At 50.1% G+C, this 19,985-nt stretch overlaps 1 protein-coding gene across 4 annotated transcripts in view; it reads left to right on the top strand.

Annotated features, from left to right (window-relative positions):
* The window catches only part of PTPRN2 (protein tyrosine phosphatase receptor type N2), an 812,735-nt gene that overhangs the window by 222,786 nt on the left and 569,964 nt on the right, over positions 1–19,985 (top strand). For all 4 annotated transcript variants that reach the window (XM_078436952.2, XM_078436943.2, XM_078436944.2 and 1 more), the window contains one exon: positions 9,235–9,348. In XM_078436952.2, the coding sequence (XP_078293078.2) occupies positions 9,235–9,348 (114 nt within the window). The remainder of the gene's footprint in view (positions 1–9,234; positions 9,349–19,985) is intronic.

The raw sequence follows: 19,985 nt of genomic DNA, 5'->3' as shown, positions 1-19,985 counted from the left end.
ACCGGAAGTGCCCGTGTGCCCCATTGAAAACCCGTCACCCAAACGTGATCGTGGTGCGACCCCAGCAGCAGCTGTAACCGACCTCAGGAGTCCACGCAGCTCCTCTCCCACCTCCCGGTGGAGATGGCCCCTGCGTCGCGGGACACCGTTAACATCTCCTATCCACATCCTCATTGCTCGCTGAGAGTGCTCTGCTCTGTTGTATTCTTTTATTTTGAATTGTTCTTTGTTAAATTTTTAAATTGAGGGAAAATATATATAATTTAAAATTTGCCATGTTAAGCTTTTTTTTTTAATGTTTATTTTTGAGAGAAAGAGTGCAAGTGGGGGAGGGGCAGAGAGAGAGAGAGAGAGAGAGAGAGGAGACACAGAATCTGAAGCAGGCTCCAGGCTCCGAGCTGTCAGCAGTGAGCCTATGCGGGGCTTGAACCCACAACCTGTGAGATGATGACCTGAGCCCAAGTCGGACTCTTAACCGACTGAGCCACCCAGGGCCCCCATGGTAACCCTTATTAAGTGTACAATTCAGTGGCAGTAAGGACACTAGCATCGTCATGCAGCCAGTACCACCTTTCCTCTCCAGAACTCTCAGACATTGTGGGCACATTTGTGATACATGGTAACTGTCAGGTGCTTTGCCTTTGAATTGATCTCACTGGGAAACATGGAGGCAGCTGAGCAGCGAAGAGTGTTCCTGCCCCTTGTCTCTCCAGCCTCGAGCAGGACTGGGAATGTCCAAGCTGTGCGTGGGCGGACCCCCGTGACTGAGCAAGCAGGGCCGGCCTGAGTGTCTGAGGGGGCAGCCCCCAGCATGGTCTGTGGATCGCTGTCTAATCAGGGGAGTTCACAGTTGCCAAAAGTCAGAATCTCCCGCTCACACCCGTCCCCATTGTGCACCTGGGCTCCAGGCTACCGGAAGGAGCTCTGGGAGGCAGGTGGGCGCCAACCCCATGGCCAGTGTAGGGATGGAACAGCCTTTGGAAGGGCCCTGGACTCTGCTGTGGGTGGCTTGTCGTGGTGCAGACTCCAAACTGTTGCTGTAGGGGCACCTGGGTGGCTTAGTCGGTTAAACGTCCGACTTCAGCTCAGGTCATTATCTCACGGTTCATGAGTTGGAGCTCTGCGTCGGGCTCTGTGCTGACAGCTCGGAGCCTGGAGCCTGCTTGGGATTCTGTGTCTCCCTCTCTCTCTGCCCCTCCCCTGCTCTTGTGCTCACTTGCTGTCTCTCAAAAAAAACAAAAACAAAACAAATAAACATTAAATCTGTTGCTGGTATCTGTTGGCTACAAACAGCCATGTGCTGGTCCGTCTCCCTCCCTCCTCAAACCCCCAGTGGTTGTTTCTTTCTTTTCTTCTGATGTGGGCTCAGGTGACCAAAACGGTGAAGATACCTGGTTTGGCTTCCCCTGCCCTGGCCTGGTGCCGTCACAGCTGCACAAGTGACGGCATGTTAGTAATAAAGGGTGTGCAGACTCTAGGCCAGCCTGCCATTTACTGCGTGGCCTCGGCAGGTCACACAACCTCTCTGGGCCCTCGTTTTCCCAACAGTGAAAGGAGACCGTGACAGTTGAGACCATGGCAGGTTGTCCTGGGATTAACTGAGTTGCGTGTGTAGGAGTGGTACTGGTACGTCATAACTGCACGTAAACACGTTAGCTCTTGCATCCAGAGTTGACAAACAGGGGACCCAGGGAATTTTGTTAATGAGTTTCAGAACAAGACATTCCATCACCGCAGTGTAACTATTTTCTACGTCAGAAACTGGGACATGTGTACGGAAAGGAAAGCTAATGCTCAGGGTGACGACGGCCAGAAGGCGAAGGGGAACATGACGGAAGAGGCCAGGCAGGGCTCGCAGGCGTCACGGATGCCCGCTGTTGGGTTTGAGACCTTGGGCTCCTGCCTCTCTCTGCCTCAGTTTCCAGCTGGTGTAAAATGGGATGGTGGTGTTTCATCAGAGTGTGACGGGGGTTTAGAGTCCTTGCACATAAAAGGCTTAGGAAAGTGCTTGGGGCATGAGCGCTCAGTGACAGTGACGGGACCGGTTTTATTTATTCTTACTGCCGTCTTCACTGTTCACCCACTGCCCAGCCTGGCTACCAGCCTGGGGCTTATGAGCCACATTTACCTTCCCAGACCGTACCACACTCCTCAGGCGATGGGAGAAGTTGGTCCCCAGTATTCACAGAGGGGATGGCAGAGCGTCGTCACTCCCGAGCTTGAGGACCGAGGCTGACTCGCAGCTTCCGGACAGCCGGCCCCTCTGTCTGTCCCCGGCCATGCTGTGCACAGAGGCGTCCCTGGGGTCTGATGGGGCAGGTCCTTCCTACATGGCCTGTGGACACCCTGAGCAGCATAGTGGGGGGGGGGGGAAGCTTCTACCTTGGGCGGAGGGGAGAGAGATTAGGGTCCTACAGGACAACAGAGGGGAGGCCAGAAAAAAGGAAAGGGAGCTTTAGCTTGGAACAGCATGACACTGGAGGGCGGGGCTTTTACGCTAGCCTGCCTGCAAGGTGGGTGCAGGCATCTGTCTGCAAGTGAGGGGGGGGGGGGGTCCCTTGGCCGGGTTGTGGCCAGGCAGTCCCCGGTGTGCATGGATACGGGTGTAGAAGTCTGTGCACATGTGTGTGCAAGCATGCGAGCTTGTGTGGGTGTCTACATGTGCATGTCACTGACTCCCCTGCCTCCCTGGGGAGCACCAGCACCATCTCCAAACTAGGGTCCAGGCAGCTCTGTGGATATGGTTTTTGGCCTGTCTGGGCTTCCCAGGAGCTCCCCCAGCACCTGTCCCTGTGAGGATCCTGTGCTGTGGGGAGGTGACCACCAGGGGTCGCTGTTGCCGCTTCATCCTGCTGCCACCTAGGTGCCAAGTTTGAGGCAGGGTGGGGGTGAACCAGAACCCGTTTTACAAAATGTAACGTACTTCCTAGATGGCGGCTTATGGGTGCTCAGATACAGCAGGTACGCCCACCGTGGGCTCAGGGACTGGGTGCCCCAAAACACATCTCTCAGAGCCTGTGTGCCGTTTCTGAGCACTGGGTTAAATTCCTGGAACGTCCCAGGAGGGCCTTGTGGTCAAACCCCTTACCACTTCCTGTGTTTCCCCTGCAAGCCCCCGGGAGCTGCTTTAGACAGACCCCTGTTCCTTTTGTCCCATAGGGTTGACCAGCCATTTCACAAAGTGCATGAATACATTTATTGTTTACTGTATGCAGTATTTTGAGAAACTAAATGTATGTCACAGGCCATTGTTTCTATGATTATGGAAAGAGGCAAGGCTGATCCCTGGGCTAGACTTCCCGAAAGCTCTTGTTTTTACCCCTGCAAGGAGATTCTGCATACGGATGATTTACTGTATGTTTCTCTCCTGCCCCATAATTATTTTAATGCCACCTCTGGCACACCCTCATTTGCAAAGACTTTATAACTGTGACACCTTTTCTGCCGATCCCTTCTAGCTCCAAAATCAAGAATATTGTTCTTAGGGTTTCCAGGGAACAAAGATAATACGTTTGCACGTGCATATTATTTACATGAATAAACTATTTACACAAATTATTGAACAGGTATGTGCTTTGCAATAATTTCTAAACGTGCCCTAAACTAATTATCCCACTCTGAAAATCTAAATAAGGTGATCGCATTGTGTTTGTGAATTACCTAGTCTCATTATCTCTTCCCAAAGAAATAATGAAGAAATGTAAAAAAGATGCATAAAAAAATAAAAAACAGGGAAAGACAGAAAAATAAGAGAGGATTGAATATGATGGGTGCAAAGAAAATGGTTACTTCCTTAAAAGAAAAATACCACCAGAGCCTGCACAACAAGATCAGAGATGTGACGAGAACAGCCGGTGACCAGCAAGAGGGTAGAAGGTAGAAGGTGCGTGGGTCCTGTCCTGGGGTCTGGGGGATTCCTTCCCTGTCTGGGCCTTTATGAAGAGACACTGACGATGCTATGAGGGACGTTTCTCAGCAGGTGTACAATGTAGACTCCACAGGCTTTTTTTCAGAATGCCCTTTAATGCAAGCCTGAGGTGAATTGCTGACGGACGCTGAACAGAGACGGTTCTCTCCAAGAGAGACCTAAACCCACCCGTTCAAGCCCACAGCCGCTTGGTAGTCTGACCTGCTGGTCTGGCTCATTCTCCGAGAGGCCTGCACTCTGCAGTCCCCAGAGCCACAGCATCCTGAGAGTGAAGGCCAGTATCTCTGAACATGAACATGCCTTCCCCGGAGCGGAGGTCCTCCGCGTGTGAGGCTGGGGATGGATGAGCTGGGGGAGGACCAGTGCTCTGAGCCTGCGCGGAGTTAGGGGGGGAGGAGGTGCCGTGTTTGCTGAGAGCACGGAGGAGCACCCCCTCGTTTGCAGGCTCCACCACGAGCCCCCTGGGTTTGTTCTCAGCGATCCCTGGTCCTGCCTCCAGCCGGGTCATGTGCCGGGACTCGTGCACTGCTAAATCAGTGTGAGTTCCAGCGAATTAGGATCCTAGTTGATGGTGGTATACATTTCTGTGGGCATCTCAGCTTTTCAAAAATGTTTCTTTGTTTTGAGAGAGCGAGAGCGAGCAGGGGAAAGGCAGAGCGGGAGAGGGAGAGAGACTCCCAGGCAGACTCCACGCTATCAGCACAGAGCCTGACACGGGACTCGAACCCATAAACTGTGAGATCATGACCTGAGCTGAAATTGAGACGCTTAACCGGCTGAGCTGCTCAGGCGCCACTGAGCTTTTTTTCAGGCAAGTGGGAAAACACCTGTTGATCGGTCACAAATGTTTATTGAACCTACAGTGGGTGCAGAGTAGTGTCAGATGTGGGAGCTCTAAGAGGCGTAGCTCTGGTGCCTGCCTTCCAGGAGCCCATGGTGCCTGGAGGTGAGAGGAGAACGTCCGTGCCAGAGGGATGTGGAGATGTGTGTGCACACAGGTGTGCACACGTGTGTGCTATGCAGCCTGGGGACATGCACAGCCCCACAGACCGAGGGAGTAGTGAATTCTGGAACACCGGTCCAGGAGGAGGGCACAGCCACAGGCCTGCATCAGTGTTCAGGGGACAGTGATGTTGATGAGTGAAAATGGCTTCTTCCTGTGGGAATAATGCTCCAAGGAATACTGGTTAAAACAAAGGTACAGACATTATGAACAAGCTGTTTTTTTCACCTTCTTCCAAAAAAACAGCAAAGAAATCATCAAGGTCTCTCTTTCTAACAGGAGAAACCCACTGCCCGGTTGTAGATGGCCGTCTGGTCAGCGACACTCAGCTGGGACAGCAGCAGCTGTTTTCCGAGGATTGCAAACATCCCTTGTTTTTCTGTTTAAAAGCGTGTAGTCTCTGGTTTCCAGAAGCGGTGGAGACCCAGTCTTCTGCTCTGCAAAATGAGGAGGGGGATTGTCATCTCAGAAATTTGGTCTTGGGGACAGCCGTCAGCAAGTTTGGGGATTTTAAGCACAGTCCGTGATTCTGTGGTTGCTGTGGTTACTGCCCACAGAAATCTGGGAGGTGGCCTCCCCACGGAAGGATGCAGTGTCACTTGATTGGGGGCCATTGGGTCACCTCTCCCAGCTGGCAGCAAGACAGCTTTGTTTCTGCTTTGGAAAAACACACGTTCTATGGGCTGTCCCTCGGAATATTTCCTTGAACCCCAGAGGCTTTCTGTGCCGTGGACTCGTGGAAGGGTCTGGCCTACAGTTGGGTGGCATTGGTGTCCTACGGGTTCACCTCTGAAAGGGCTGTGGATCTGTCCTGCTCTCTTACTTCTATGGTGGCCCTCCTCGCTGAGCCACCCTCCCCTGGACAGGCAGCTCACCCCTTGGCTCCTGGCAAAATGCGAAACCTGCCTGGAAGGTGCCAGCAGCTCCTGGAGGAGGGCTGAACCTCTCCGTGCCCTCAGGCTCTGCACGCACCTCTGACTCGCTCCGCATCTGGGAGCTCAGTGCCTTGGTCCCAGAGCTCTAGCGACCGGACGCTTTCTGTCCTCCACAGAGCCTGCTCCCCGCCTAGATGTCCCTGCCAGCCCTAGGTAGGCAGCCCCTTTCTGTAAATGTTGGAGCCCAACCGGCTGCTACTTTCCTGGGGTCTTTATGTGTCGGATGAGGTCAGTGCCCCATCTTTGTGCCGCCCCGAAGCATGTCCCTCTGTAGCCTGTACCACAGTTACAAGTGAGTAGTTTGCGTGTCCACTTCTGCCCTAGATGCGTGTCCCACCGCTATCCCACCTGTCCAGCAGGGGGGACATCAGAGCAGGGCGTGCGTTTCCTGAGGTTGGAGGATGAGGCCGAGCAGTGTGGGCAGGGACGGAATCCACTCCTTAGGATGGGGAGGGCACCACAGATACGCAGCATTACGGGGCTGGAAATTAGGAGAAGGTGTGGATGAGAGTGTACACACAGTCATCCAGAGGAAACAGAGAAAAAGGTAGTGAAGTTGTTTACTGAGAAATAAATAAGGAAATCACGTTTCTGGTAGGGAGGTATTAACATATCTGTTTCCTAGATGAATTTATGATGTTGGAATGGCTGTATCCTTGGGTTCTCACACAGTGTGGCCGCTAGACAAATGGCAGGGCTGTCTATGTGTATACGTGTATGCACATACACACAGCACACATGTCACGTGTACACAACACACATGCAAAGGCATGTGCACGTAACACTTGTAGACGCACATGCAAACACATACACGTGGACGCAAGCACACACAGTATACACACATGTAGATGCACATATGTACACACACCAACACGTGTGTCTGCACAGTACCGTGTAGCTAAAAATAAATCTGTGTATAAAAGTGGACCTATAGAGTTCACACCAGTGTGGTTCAAGGGTCAAATGTATATGCCATTCTGGAAAAGACACAACTTTGGAGACCGTAAAATGGTCAATGGTTGCCAGGGGTGAGAGGTGTGGAGGGGTAAACAGGGGGAGCACAGAGGATTTTCAGGGCAGTGACACCACCCTGCGTGACACTATAATGGTGAGCACGTGCCACTGTGCTTTTGCCCAAACCCATCGGTGCACAACACCGAGAATGACCCTGATGTGAACTACAGCCTTTGGGTGATAAAGAGGCATCACTGTAGGCTCATTGGTTGTGGCAAATGTACCACTCAGGCTGGGGGCTGTTGGTTTGCATACGTGAGGGCAGGAGGTATATGGGGACTCTCTGTACCTGCCCTTCAACTTTGCTGTGAACCTAAAACTGCTTTAAAAAATAAAGTTTATTTAAAGGATAAAGTTTAAAGAAATGTACCGGGGAAAGTTCTGTCCTGCCTCATCAGCAAGGCTGTAGTCTAGGGGCAAAGACAATCAATGGTTGGTTTAGTTTCAACATTTAAATCATTAAAACCAAATTACTAGCTAAAACTAAACCTAATTTTAAAAGCACAAAAATACTATGTATTATATTATATATATATGTGTTTTAAGTATATAGTTGAGAGAGAGATTTCAAGAAAATCCAATAATTATTTTTCCAAAAATGTATTTACCACGTTGTGTGGCACAAACCAACTTTCAAGGGTGAAGCCGTTTATACTTCAGAGGGAATTAATTGACTTGGGATGTTCCAAAATAGATAGGAAACGTCATTGGCCATTTTTCACTGATGAGGACCTCAGCAGGTCACGACGCTCAACTGTAAAATGTGGGGTCAGCCCATCTTAATGCTCCTTCCAGTCTCTACATGTTACAATTCTACTTTCGAGATACTCCATTTGTAAAGTAAAATGAGAGTTTCAGGTACATTATAGAGAGTTCTCAGCTTTTCTCTTAGCCTCCTTCTCCTCCCTGCCCCCTCGTCCTTCCCCACATGAATACGCCATCCACAGGCACAGGGTTCTTCGCACAAGGCAAAATCAAAAGAACGGGGACACTTGCTGTCTGTGTTCACGTGGAGCAGATTGCCTGTCTCACTGGGTAGTGGCAGGGAGATGAGACCCTCCCTCCAAGAGAACTGTGACTGGGAATCACTGTGGCCGGAGATGGCCGTTGTGTTAAGGGAGTCGCTCGGACAGAGGGGCGGTGCCATAGGGTGGAGGCGACCGGCAGAGCTCCGCACGGCCGAGGTGACCCACAGAGGTGACCGGCAGAGGTGCCCAGGAGAGCCCTGTGCGGGGGGCGGGGCCGGCAGAAGGGTCTGACTTTTCTGCATGGCCGTGGTGTGCCCGGAATGAGCAGCTGTGCCGGCCGTGTCCCCTGCTGTGCAAAGTCCCATAGAAATCCACGACATGCTTTCCATGCTTTGGATGATTTTCTGCCGATCACACAGCGCCATCCATCTTAAGCACATATGGGACATCAGACCCGTAATCACTGAGTCAGCCTGGCACTGGGCGAACGTGTCTCTGCCGATTAAACTTGTTGCACTTGAAGGCTTTTCCTCGGCTACACTTCGTGCAGTGAGACTGTTGTGAACAATAAGAGAAGTGTTTCCCCCTCCATCCGGGCCTGAAGCTGCAGATGGCCGCCTGGCCCTTGAATTAGTCTTTTGTGTGTACGAAGGACAGTAATTTGGATGTTTGAACCCCCTACAGGAAGCTTATTTCAAAGTGAACAATTTGCCGAATAAAGACTAACTGGGGCCTAAATTAACTGGAGGGTGTGGTTTGAAAAGATGTTGATGAGCAGAGTGTGTCATTTTAGACAGATGGAACAGACTAGATAAATTGTCCCCGTTAGTCTCTCTTGTTCTGGAAGCACCTTGAGCAGCCTCACTGCCGTTCCCGCATCTGCCCCCGTTTGCCAGCCTGCGTGGCAGGTACTTCCACGATCCTCAGGCTTCCACAAATTCATATTTCTATTTCCTGGGTGTTCTGTTTCTCATCTGGAAAACCGATCCTGAGTACTACTGGCTTTTTTGCCACAGGACTGTCAGAAGCAAAGCTTCAAGTCAGAAAGGTGAAAGCCAGGGGCAGGAAATTACAAAAAGTGAGTGGCGGGGGTGGCGAGGGGGGAAGGGATGAGGAAGTAGAATAGAAAATGCCAGCTACTCTGAATTCACGTCCTTTTCTCTATACCTTTGGAATTGTGTTTTTTATCATGCTCTTCTATTTAAATAAACCATTACTTTCCAAGTGCTTCTGACTTATGATAGTGTTTTGATGACTTTCTAAAGCCGTGTTCCAAAGCCTCACCACAGTGCATAATTAGAATATATTGCAAGGATGTGTGTAATGCCTTTCTTCTCTCTGAAAATGAAATGTCACTTTTTCTTCTCTGCTTCCCTTTTCTCACAGATGGAGTGTTTGGAAGGTGCCAGAAGGTTCCAGCAGTAGACACACACCGCTATGAAGTGTCACCGGCGGTTCTGCAGCACCTGGCAGCCACCTTGCAGAAGCTCTCCCGAACAGGTAGGCAGGTGTGGGCCAAACTGTCCTGTCCTGGGCTGCTGGCCCGAGCTGCCTTTGCACCCAGCATTCAGCAGGTGCTTTGCTTCTCCTTAAAGATCATGGGCCTCTTAGGTCGGGGGAACCAGTGCTGAGATAGAAGAGGGCTAGGAGCAGGCAGCCTTACTCCTAGAAGGTTCCAGCGGGGGTTCCCTTCGTGGGCTAGAGGTGGCCCGAGATGCTGCCGGGCGTCCAGGAACCACAGCAGTTTGACAGTGCTTCAGAGAGTAGGAGAGACACCTACAGGTCACGTGAGCAGAGACACCGGGCCTGGGACCAGCCCCCCTCAGCCACGTGCAAGCCAGCCACTGATCAACCCCCAGAAAGTCAGTTTGCCTCTAAATACTGTCATCATGCAAGTTTTTGTTATACAGGAGCTTCCTGTTACCTGTTTACTTCACAGGGGTGCTAAGAAGATAGTTTTAAAAATATGCTAAGTGAAATAAGTCAGGTAGACAGAGAAAGACGCATATCATGAGATTTCACTCATATGTGGAATTTGAGAAACTTAGGTGATCATACGGGAAGGGAAGGAAAAATAAGATAAAAACAGAGGGGGAGGTAAACCCTAAGAGACTCTTAAATACGGAGCACAAACTGAGGGGTGCTGGCGAGAGGAGGGTGGGGGGATGGGCTAGATGGGTGATGCGCCTTGAGGAGGGCACGTGTTGGGATGAGCGCTGGCTGTCGTATGTAAGTGATGAATCACCGGGTTCTACTCCTGAAGCCAAGACCACGCTGTATGTTAGCTAACTTCAGAGTAAAAATAATTACAATAACTCAGATATTATTATACACATAATTATCACATACGTAATTTATATTATGTATATAATTTTTGAAGTAGAGGGGGAAGCTGCATCCGCATGCTTAGCATTACTATGCCCTGTTCCTACTACGGCAGTAAAGCCCTGTTTCCTGTGCCCTCGGAGCCTGGACAGGAGGCCCACTTGCAAACACAACACCTTGGTGTCAGGTGAGGGTCAGGGTGAAGCTCCTGGAGGGTGAAATTCGCATGTCTCGTGGTCAGGACCTAAAATGGCCCTGCTGGGGACCGAGGCCTGGAAGGAGGGACCAGGAGAGGAACATGGACCTGAGTCCATACGTTCTTTCTACATCATATCCCACAGAGCTTATCAGTGGCTCCATCAAGAAAAAAGTCTGTGGTCCAGTAGGTTTGGGAAACATTACTTGCTCCTTTCCTCCTTTTGAATGTTCGTGATGTATGCTGGTTCGTGAACGTGCCGGAAAGTTCTGCAGTAAAGAATTACATTCATTCATTCGCTCCAAGCCGTTGGACTGTGGCACCCTTTCTCCCCAGGACACTAACTGTCCCAGGTTCAGGCAGGGAAGCAGAACCGCGAGGAGACCGCGTGCGCGATCAGTTACAGGGAGTTGGTCGTGCGCAGTCGTGGGCGGTGATGGAGCACGTCTACCAGACTGCTGTCTTTGGTCTGGAGCCTGAATCTGCAGGCCAGGCAGTGGGAAGGGACCGTGGGTGTGAGATGAGAGGTCGAGGACAAGGACGGACAGGAGCCCATGACCGTTCTCGTGGCCCTGACCTTGGTGATGAGGTGTCCTGCGAAAGTCAGCCCCTCGTCAGGATGCCGAACGTGCGCAACTCCCAGAAGCTGAATGGGACCCTGGGGGAAAGGGCAGTTGCTGGCAGCTGCTTACAGATCCGAGTGAGTGGACAGAGGGCCAACAACGTGTGTGAGCTGGAAGACGGCTGTGGTCATACAACGCTTAGCTCATAGTGACCGAATTGTGTGGTAGCTCGGTGGCCTGTGGCCAAGCGTTCATTCTTGACTAAGGTATAGTAGCAGCCAAAAGCAGTTTCTCGAAAGGAGAGTAGTTATCTGCAGAGATGTGTGTGTGTGCTCCCAAGCCCTAAGGGTCTGCTCTGTGATTTGCCTCTGGGGCCTTCCGAAGGGCCAAGCAGCATCCGAGTCTGGTGTGCAGGTGTCTTAGCCACATATGTGGGTAGTTGCTACTTCTTCCCTATTAGGTCCAATCAGCATAATTTCTAAATTTACTGACGTCCCATGCATGATGCTGTGTGGACAGAACTAAGTAAGGCCCCGGTGGACCAGATAATGACAGTGGTTGGGGGGTTGGGACACCTGTGATATAGCACAGTGCAGGTGTGACAGGGGGCTGGAGGGTTGATACACCTGTGATATAGCACAGTGCAGGCATGTTGCTGACCTCAGCAGGTGAGAGCAGACAGCTTCTTTTGGTCTGAAGTATGGGTGTAGAGACAGCGGTCACCAGACTAACAGCTGCGTCGCGGGCACCATGGCTGTGGTGGCTGTGCTGACTCCTCCATCAGCGGGACCACATTTGCAACAGCAGCACCACTTGGAGTGACCACCAGGTTAAGTTCATGATAATCCACTGTCCTTTCCCACAATCCACCTCTCTGGGCACAGGCCAAGCAGGAGAGTTGAAAGGGGCGTGGTGTCAGTCACCTCCCCTGCATCCTTCAAGTCCTTGACGGTGGCACTAATCTCCCACTAACCATGCCCTCCAGGGAGGCCGTATCGCTTTTGGTACAAGGTTTTATATCCAGAGGCTGTCCTCGGGCCTCTCCCACCAGAATAGCCCTGGATCTGCCAGTCAGGGACTCAGTGTGGGGGACCCGCCAGCCCCTGAGTGTGTCCACTCCAGAGCTGGGGGAATGACGACAGAGTGAGTGCGATCACCTGGCCTCTGTAAGCCCCTGCTCTGACTGGGGGGCCACAGTGACGTTTGGGTTTTTCTGCTATTAGCGTCAGTTCAGAGTCAGTGTTTGATAGCCACTGAAGACTCTCATTATCTCCTTTTCCCTTGGTACACACTCATCCTGGCACGAGGACGCAGGTCCCTCTGGGGAAGGCTAGGAGAAGGAATCACTGTATGAATTGCCGACTCGTGTACCCTTCAGGGACTCTGCCCCAACCCTGCAGCTTCATTCCTGGGGCTCTACTCTATGACCTGGGATTGTGCCAAGTCTGGAAGTTGTTTGAAGGGCTGTGACTCTGTGTTGGTGATTCAAGCCAGACCTCAGTTCTGTAGATCCGGAACTTTCCTGCTTATGCAGGTCCCTAAGACTCTTGGAGGCCTTCTGTCTGTCTATTCCAGTGGTAGGAGCAGTCTGCTCACCTAATCAGTAACAACGGTCTTCTGCTTGCTGCTTTGTGGTGACCACATCCATCTGTCCTTAGCTCTTACATGCGCCCCCTTGGCCCTTGCCACCTCAAGATCCCGTCGTCCCCTCTGCACTTAGGGATCCCAGGTTGAGGAGAGCTCTCCCACGGTACTTTCTGACCTGAGGGGGCATCAGCACAGAGCTCTTCAAGGGCGCTGGGGCACTCTTCTAAACTCATCTCTCATAGTCTTGGGGAAAGGCATATCCTCTCTACCCTCCTGAGGTCATTGGCAGGTCTTACATGGCAATCCACTCCAGTGTCCCAATTTCCATAAGCCTCAGACACTTGCCTCTTTGTGATATAACAAGGAAATTCTGGCATCTCCACGTCATTTCATATGGACACCCCCTTCGGATGCCTGTTTATGTCAACCGTTGGTGGAAACTGTTAAAGCTATTTCCAGCCCCCTAGTCTAAAACATTGGTTGGAGAATCTGCGCTTAGTGGCCCATATCAATACATTTAGCCTGGTCCAATTTCTATTCATTCCATCTTGATCTCACATACTTAAGAGCCATTCCCACATGTGTTGCCCAGGTTTCTGTTGGTAAATTGACAAGATCATGCCGTTCTTTGAGGGCATCTCTCTCTCTCTCTCTCTCTCTCTCTCTCTCTCTCTCTGCCTCCCCACCCTGGGGCCTGCTGGGACTTAAGTCCAGGTGTAGGTCCAGATGCAGTGAGAGGTGGTGACGGTGTGTCTGGGGAAGGCTCAGCAGGACCACGTAGGGCAACCACCTCGGTGGCTCAGACACGTTCTTCAGACAGGGTTAGCCTCTTTAGCAGGAGGGGAAGGAGGGCTTCTTCTGGCAAAGAAAGGTTGGTGGAACGGAGGGGTTCAGTGTCCCAACTTCCTTAGGACCTGCCCATGTATCTCTTTCCCAGTTTCCAGTGTTCTGTCCCTCCCAAATAATGCCCTAAAGACCCTGTGAAGCTGGGCATTCCGATGGCATCGCTGCAGTCACACAAGGTTACACTGCAGGTTTAGTGCTCAGAGTGAGTCTGAGACATAGGAGCAGTACTTTGTAGAGTGGTTAAGCATAAAGGCAAATAAGGTTTTTAATTCATAGATTTTATTTCTTAGAGAATGTTAGATTTACATAAAGGTTGAGCAGAGAAAGTCTTGACACTTTGTACATACTCCCTTATCCCCACCTCCCCAAAGATTTCTCTTGTTATTAACATCTTGGCTTGATATGGCATATTAGTTGCAGTTGATGAGTTAATACTGATACATTGTAATTAACTAACGCCCATAGTTTACATTAATGGTAACTTTTTTTGGTCCACTCCATGGGTTTGCACAGATGTACAATGACATGTGTCCATCCCTACACAATCATACAGAGTACTTTCACTGCCCTAAAAGTCTTCAGTGTGTCCCGTTTATCTCTCCCCCTAATCATCCGACCACGTATCTTTTTACTGTCTCCCGTGGTTTTGCCTTTTCCAGAATTTCATGGAGTTAGACTTATACAATATATAGGCCTTTTCAGACTGGCTTCTTTCACTTAGTGATATGCATTTAAGGTTCCTCCGTGTACCTCTATTTTCATGACTTGATAGCTCATTTCTTTTTAATGCTGAATAATATTCCACTGTCCGAAGGGACGACTGTTTATTTATCCATTTGCCTACTTAACGGCATCTTGCTTGCTCTACCCAGTCCTCCTCTAGGTCACCCAATCCTGTTCTAGATCACCCAGTCCTGCCCTAGATCACCTGGTCCTGCCCTAGGACACCCAGTCCTGCCCTGGGTCACCAGTTCTGTCCTAGATCACCCGGTCCTGCCCTAGATCACCTGGTCCTGCCCAAGGACACCCAGTCCTGTCCTAGATCACTCGGTCTTGCCCTAGGATACCAAGTTCTGTCCTAGGTCACCTGGTCCTGTCTTAGATCACTGGGTCCTGTCCTAAATCACTTTGCCCTGCCCTGGATCACCTGGTCCTGCCCTAGATCACCTGGTCCTGCCCTAGGACACCCAGTCCTGTCCTAGGTCACCAAGTCCTGCCCTAGATCACTTGGTTCTACCCTAGGACACCCACTCTTGCCCTATGACACTTAGTCCTGCCCTGTGACATCCATCTTGCTCTAGAAACCGCCCCCCACCCCCAGCTCTAAGTTAATTCCCACTGGCTGGTCCTGGAGCAGGCTGTGTGAGTCTCTTGGGAGCCACCTGGTGCTTCCCACCCAAGCTGGGAGATGTCTGGTAGGTGTGGGGTTCTGTCTTGGGGGGTCACCTCTGCTGCTGATGGCTGTTTGCTGCTTAGTCACAAGAGGGCACGTTAAAGTGATGGAGAGGCCCATGGATGTACCCTTCAAATAGCTTGTACTTACAATGGCCCCCTTTTGGGTCTGACCTTTCCTGTGACTGGGCACTCCTGGCCTCATCTCGGCCCCACACCAGCCATGGCCTGCGACTCTGGACGTGGACAAGAGTAGCCTCCCTGAGGGAGGCGGGAGTGGCTCTTCTCTTCCCCACCTCTCTCCGTGCTTGCCCCCTCAGCACATGGCCCGTATACAGCCGATCTTTCTGACCGCTTGTGAGCCCTGGGATGAGCTCTTACTGCCCCCGTGTCTCTGGTGCACATTCTCAAAGATAAGGGCCTCTTCTTGGAGCCAGGGGGTCACGCCGGCCACATGGTGCAAGCACTCCCCCTCCCTGAGTCCCAGCCTGCCACAGGCTTTGCCGAGGGTCAGCTCAGCCGCATCACAGACAACAGGACACAAGTGCTGTGGCCGCACAGCTGAGCCTCCTAGCTCGGCTCTGCCCTGGGACTGCTTTCCAGGGTGCCCTTTGCCCCCTGATCTGTGATCCGTGACCTCTCTTTCCTGGGGCTGTTGGCTTTCTCAGGCTAGGAAAACTCATCCTCAAAACTTGGAACAGGCAGATTCCTGGGCCCGTTCCAGTGGTTCCAACAAGGACTGTGGAGCAGGACCTGGGAATCTGTGTCTTCAGTAAGCACGGGAGAAACACTAAGACCGGAGGGCCCTTTGGTGTGTCTCAGCCCTGCGCCTGTAACCGCGTCTGAGGGCTCGTGCTGCTGGCCCTGCCACAGGCAGGGAAGACTCATGTTACCTCAGCTGCTAAGTTTACAGTTGGGTGATTTTGGCATATTTTGATTCTGGACAGTATGGCTGCCCCTCTGGGTGTGGGCTGTAGTACCTTCACTCCCATCAACACATGTACACACATGCACACATCCATGTACACACACGTGAGCACACAGAAGCGCACACATGAGCATACACAAACATGCACATACACGTCCATGCACACGTGTGAGCACACACAAACACGCACATGCACATGTCCGTGTACACACATATGTAAGTGCATGCACAAGCACGTATGTGTATAGGTACACACATGAGCACACACGTTCACGTGTGAGCACACACAGAAGCATGCAATACATGTCCATGTACACACACGCACATGAGCACATACAAGCATGCACATACATGCCCACTTACACACACGTGTGAGCACACACAAGCATGCACACACATCCATGTACATGCACATGCGTGAGCACACACACATGCACATGTGTGAGTACATGCACACATGTGAGCACACAAACATGCACATTCACCCACACGCATACATCCATGTGCACACACATGCGCGAGCACACACACATACACATGCACACATCCATGTACATGCACACACGTGAACACACAAGCACACACATACACGCACAAGCACACAAACACATGCATACACGTCCATGTACATGCACACATGTGAGCACGCACAAACATGCACATACACATGCACACGTCTGTGTACACACATGTGAGCGCACAAACACACATGCATGTCCACATACGTGTGAGCACACACAACCACGCACATACACTTCCACACTTCCACATGTGAGCTCACACATGCACACATGTGAGTACATGCACACACACAAGCACACACACAAACGCACACAATGCACTCACATGCACATGTCCATGTACACACACATGCGTGATCACACACATGCACTCACATGCACACATCCATGTACACTCACGCGTGAGCACACACACTACCACGCACATACACATGCACACACCCATGTATATTCACACGTGAGGACACACACAAACACGCATGTTCACACACATGCACTCACACACATCCATGTACACACATGCTTGAGCACACGCAAGCACACACATGTCCACTCACACACACGACTGAGTGCACACACAAATACGTACACATGTGCACACACATGAGCACACACAGAAACTCACACACACACAAAAACACATGAACACATGTATGTGTCCACACCACTTTGGGGTCCTCCATCTGACACTTGTTTCCAACAGTGCCATGGAATCCAGAACTTTTTCTCAGATATTTTCAGTCTGTTATCTAGTTTCTTCCTCACTTGTCCTTTGGATGTTTTGGGTTTTTCACCTTGGTCATGCAAAGCTCAATACCATAATAACATCCTGGAGGTGTTGGGAGTGTATGTCTTACTCTAGGAAAAGAACCTCTAATCCTGCTGGTGTACTGAACTTGGTTAGCCTGATAGGAGATGGTTTTGGGGAAGGGAGCTTCTTCGGAGTCCCTTAAAACCATTCTCTCCAGGTAGCTGCATTTGAAGTACGGCAGGTTGTATGTTTCCGTACATCAAGGCTGCTTCTTGGCCATATGGTTGCTGGTCTCATTGACAGCTGCTTGCACCGCCGTTCAGGAGACTTCCTCATGAAGAAAGAAGGGAAAATGGGCTTTAATTGTGCAACTTTCTTTTCCAACGTAAATATGTACATCAAGGAAAAAAACGTGTTCACTTTCTATTTACCATTCTTGTGTCCTACAAGAAGAACGCTCCTCATTGTTCTCTTGTGTATTAAATTTTTAAAAAATACATTTCACTTTTTCTGACAAGCCATTAAAATTCAGCATTTAAATGTCACTCGTTGGCACATAATTTGCTGTCATGAAAACAACTATGGATTTATTTCTTGGCAAGAGTCTCCTGTTGTATTGAGCTGTATGTCAAAACCAAAAGCAAAAAAGCAAAGTTAAAAAAAAAAAAAACAAACTCTAACACAGTTTTATAATTCCTTAAAAGAGAATGAAAAGAAATCATCTAATGCTATGGAATGGAACAGAACACCAATATGGGCTGCAGTGATCTCCAGATGTGATGGCCTTCTGCACAGGGGTGGGCTGTGGGCTCTGCGTTATGTCCCCTGTTATGCCAAGATGCTCTGTGCAGTGGGACACGTAAGCCTAGCTTTGCTTCCTTCATATTCTTCCTCGGTCATTCTCTTTGCTTGCAGTCAATCTCCACTTACCTGTCTTCCCTTGTTAGGAAACCCCCTTATGCTCCTGGAAATTGGAGTCATTCCTTCTTGCTGAGGTCCACCTGAGGCCCACTGCCCCTCCGAGTTCCAGGCAGATTCGTGCTGTGGGGCGGAGAGACGGAGAGGTGCACGTGGAGGGCACGTACGGTCACAGTGATGACGCTTGTCCTTCTCAGGATTTTCATTATATACAGTTGGACATTCACACGTGGTGGGAACCTGGTGGAGGGGCCACTGAGGGTGAGTGGTGATTGGAGGGGGTGGAGAGGCCACGAGGGGGTCGGTAGGCAGGGCAGCAGTCACACCTCAGGCCCAGAACATAAAGAGTGCTCATGAATTGGTGAGAAATACAGCCCGCTCAGCCTCACAAGAAATTAGAAAAATGGAAGTTAAAATCACAAGAGGTTATTTCATTAACTATAAGGTGGCAAAAATGAAAGAATACGACATTCCCAAGTATTGACTTGAGTCTGGGGCAAATTGAAAATTCCAAAATTCCAACCATTTTGGAAGCTGTTTTGGCAACAAAAAAATGGGTTAAGTGAATATCCAAATCACAGCTCTCCACTTCTGGTTATGGACTCCAGATTGTATATCTGTGCTCCGTCTGTAATAGGCATTGCTACATCTGTGGTAATGAAAACCAATGGAAGTAAGCTAAACCTCCATTAGCCAGGAAGAGATTCAACGCTATATGTAACCAGGGTCAACAAACTGGAGGCACGTGTATCAACATGCCTGCGTCTCACAAACATGTTGAGCAAATAAATAAAGCGAGGTCGTACAGAATATGCAGAGTCTGAGACCGTGAACATGAAAGAGGAGGACTGTACTGTCTCCTAGTTAGGAGAACTCACACAGTGCACGTGGAGCGGGGAATACAGGACGTCGAACACAACGTGAGGATAGTGGTCACCTCTGGAGTCAGGCAGAGTGAGCCGCAGTCGGGGGCAGGGGGCTCCGATGCAGCGTTGTACGTTGTGTGTCTTACGTAAGACAGTGGTGAGTGCAGTCTGTTTATCAGATGGTTTTATTCCTTTTTGTATGCATGAACCATTTTGTGACATGGTAAATAATAGAAAAGCCAACAGTGTAAACACAAGGCAGTTTAAGAAGGGACTAATGAAGAAAAGAGCAGAAAATAAGGAGTAGTGAAAAAGAAATAATGAAAACAGCAAGAACAAACGAAAAACCCAGTTCTTTGAAAAGACTTATAAACCAGAGAGACTTCTGTTTGGCCAACAACAGTACTGCAAAGGAATAAATACACAACACTTGGGAAAAGGGAGCATCACTACAGATAAGCGGAGTTTAAACATCACGAGAGAATACCATCAACAGCCTTGTTCTAAGGAATGTGAAAAGGCAATTAAAAAGAACTATAAACCGTAAGAGTGATGCAGAATGCTATAGAACACTTGAATACGCCTGTCGTATACGTAAAAAGTCGCATACCTACATTTTCAAAAAGTTGGTTTTGTAAATTCAGTGAGCATTGTCTATATCCATAGTGGGGTATCCACGCTGTTCACAAAGTGTCTCTCGTGGCGCTCTCCCAAACATAGCACGAGCCATATGCAGCGATGAGGGCACACAGCTGTGGAAATACGTGGTCACAGAGCTTGTGTGACTTTGAATCTGGCACATGCAGTATGTACACATCGCAGCCCAAACTTTGCAAAAGCCTTTGTGTGACTAAACGTTGACCATCACCTTCTGTTTGCTAAGAATCCACCTGAACCGCATTTTCTTTCCAAGTCCGTATTTGCTTGTAACATCTCCTCCTTGGCTCAAAAGCACCCCTTCACACTGGTGAGTTTTGCAATCAAAGGAGAGACGAGAGGTCTTAATTAAAGGAAAACCCTTTCTGCGACAAACATTTTCTCTCCAAAGAAAGAGAAAGAATAGTCAAAGTGGGCTTGCAGTGTGTGGGCTGAGGGTTGCCGAACTACAAGGAAACATGGTATGAAATGAGCGGACTAGCAACGTCATTCATGTCGCAAAGGGGGCCTCTCTACCCTCCTAAAGCATTCTTGGCACATTTCCTTTGAACAAAGAGCTCCCCTGGTACATTTCAGAATTGGTTTCC

The sequence above is a fragment of the Panthera onca genome, chromosome A2 (genome assembly GCF_046562875.1).
Source record: "Panthera onca isolate mPanOnc1 chromosome A2, mPanOnc1 haplotype 2, whole genome shotgun sequence".
Classification (NCBI taxonomy): Eukaryota; Metazoa; Chordata; class Mammalia; order Carnivora; family Felidae; genus Panthera; species Panthera onca.
This window is presented reverse-complemented; position numbering and strand designations above follow the sequence as displayed.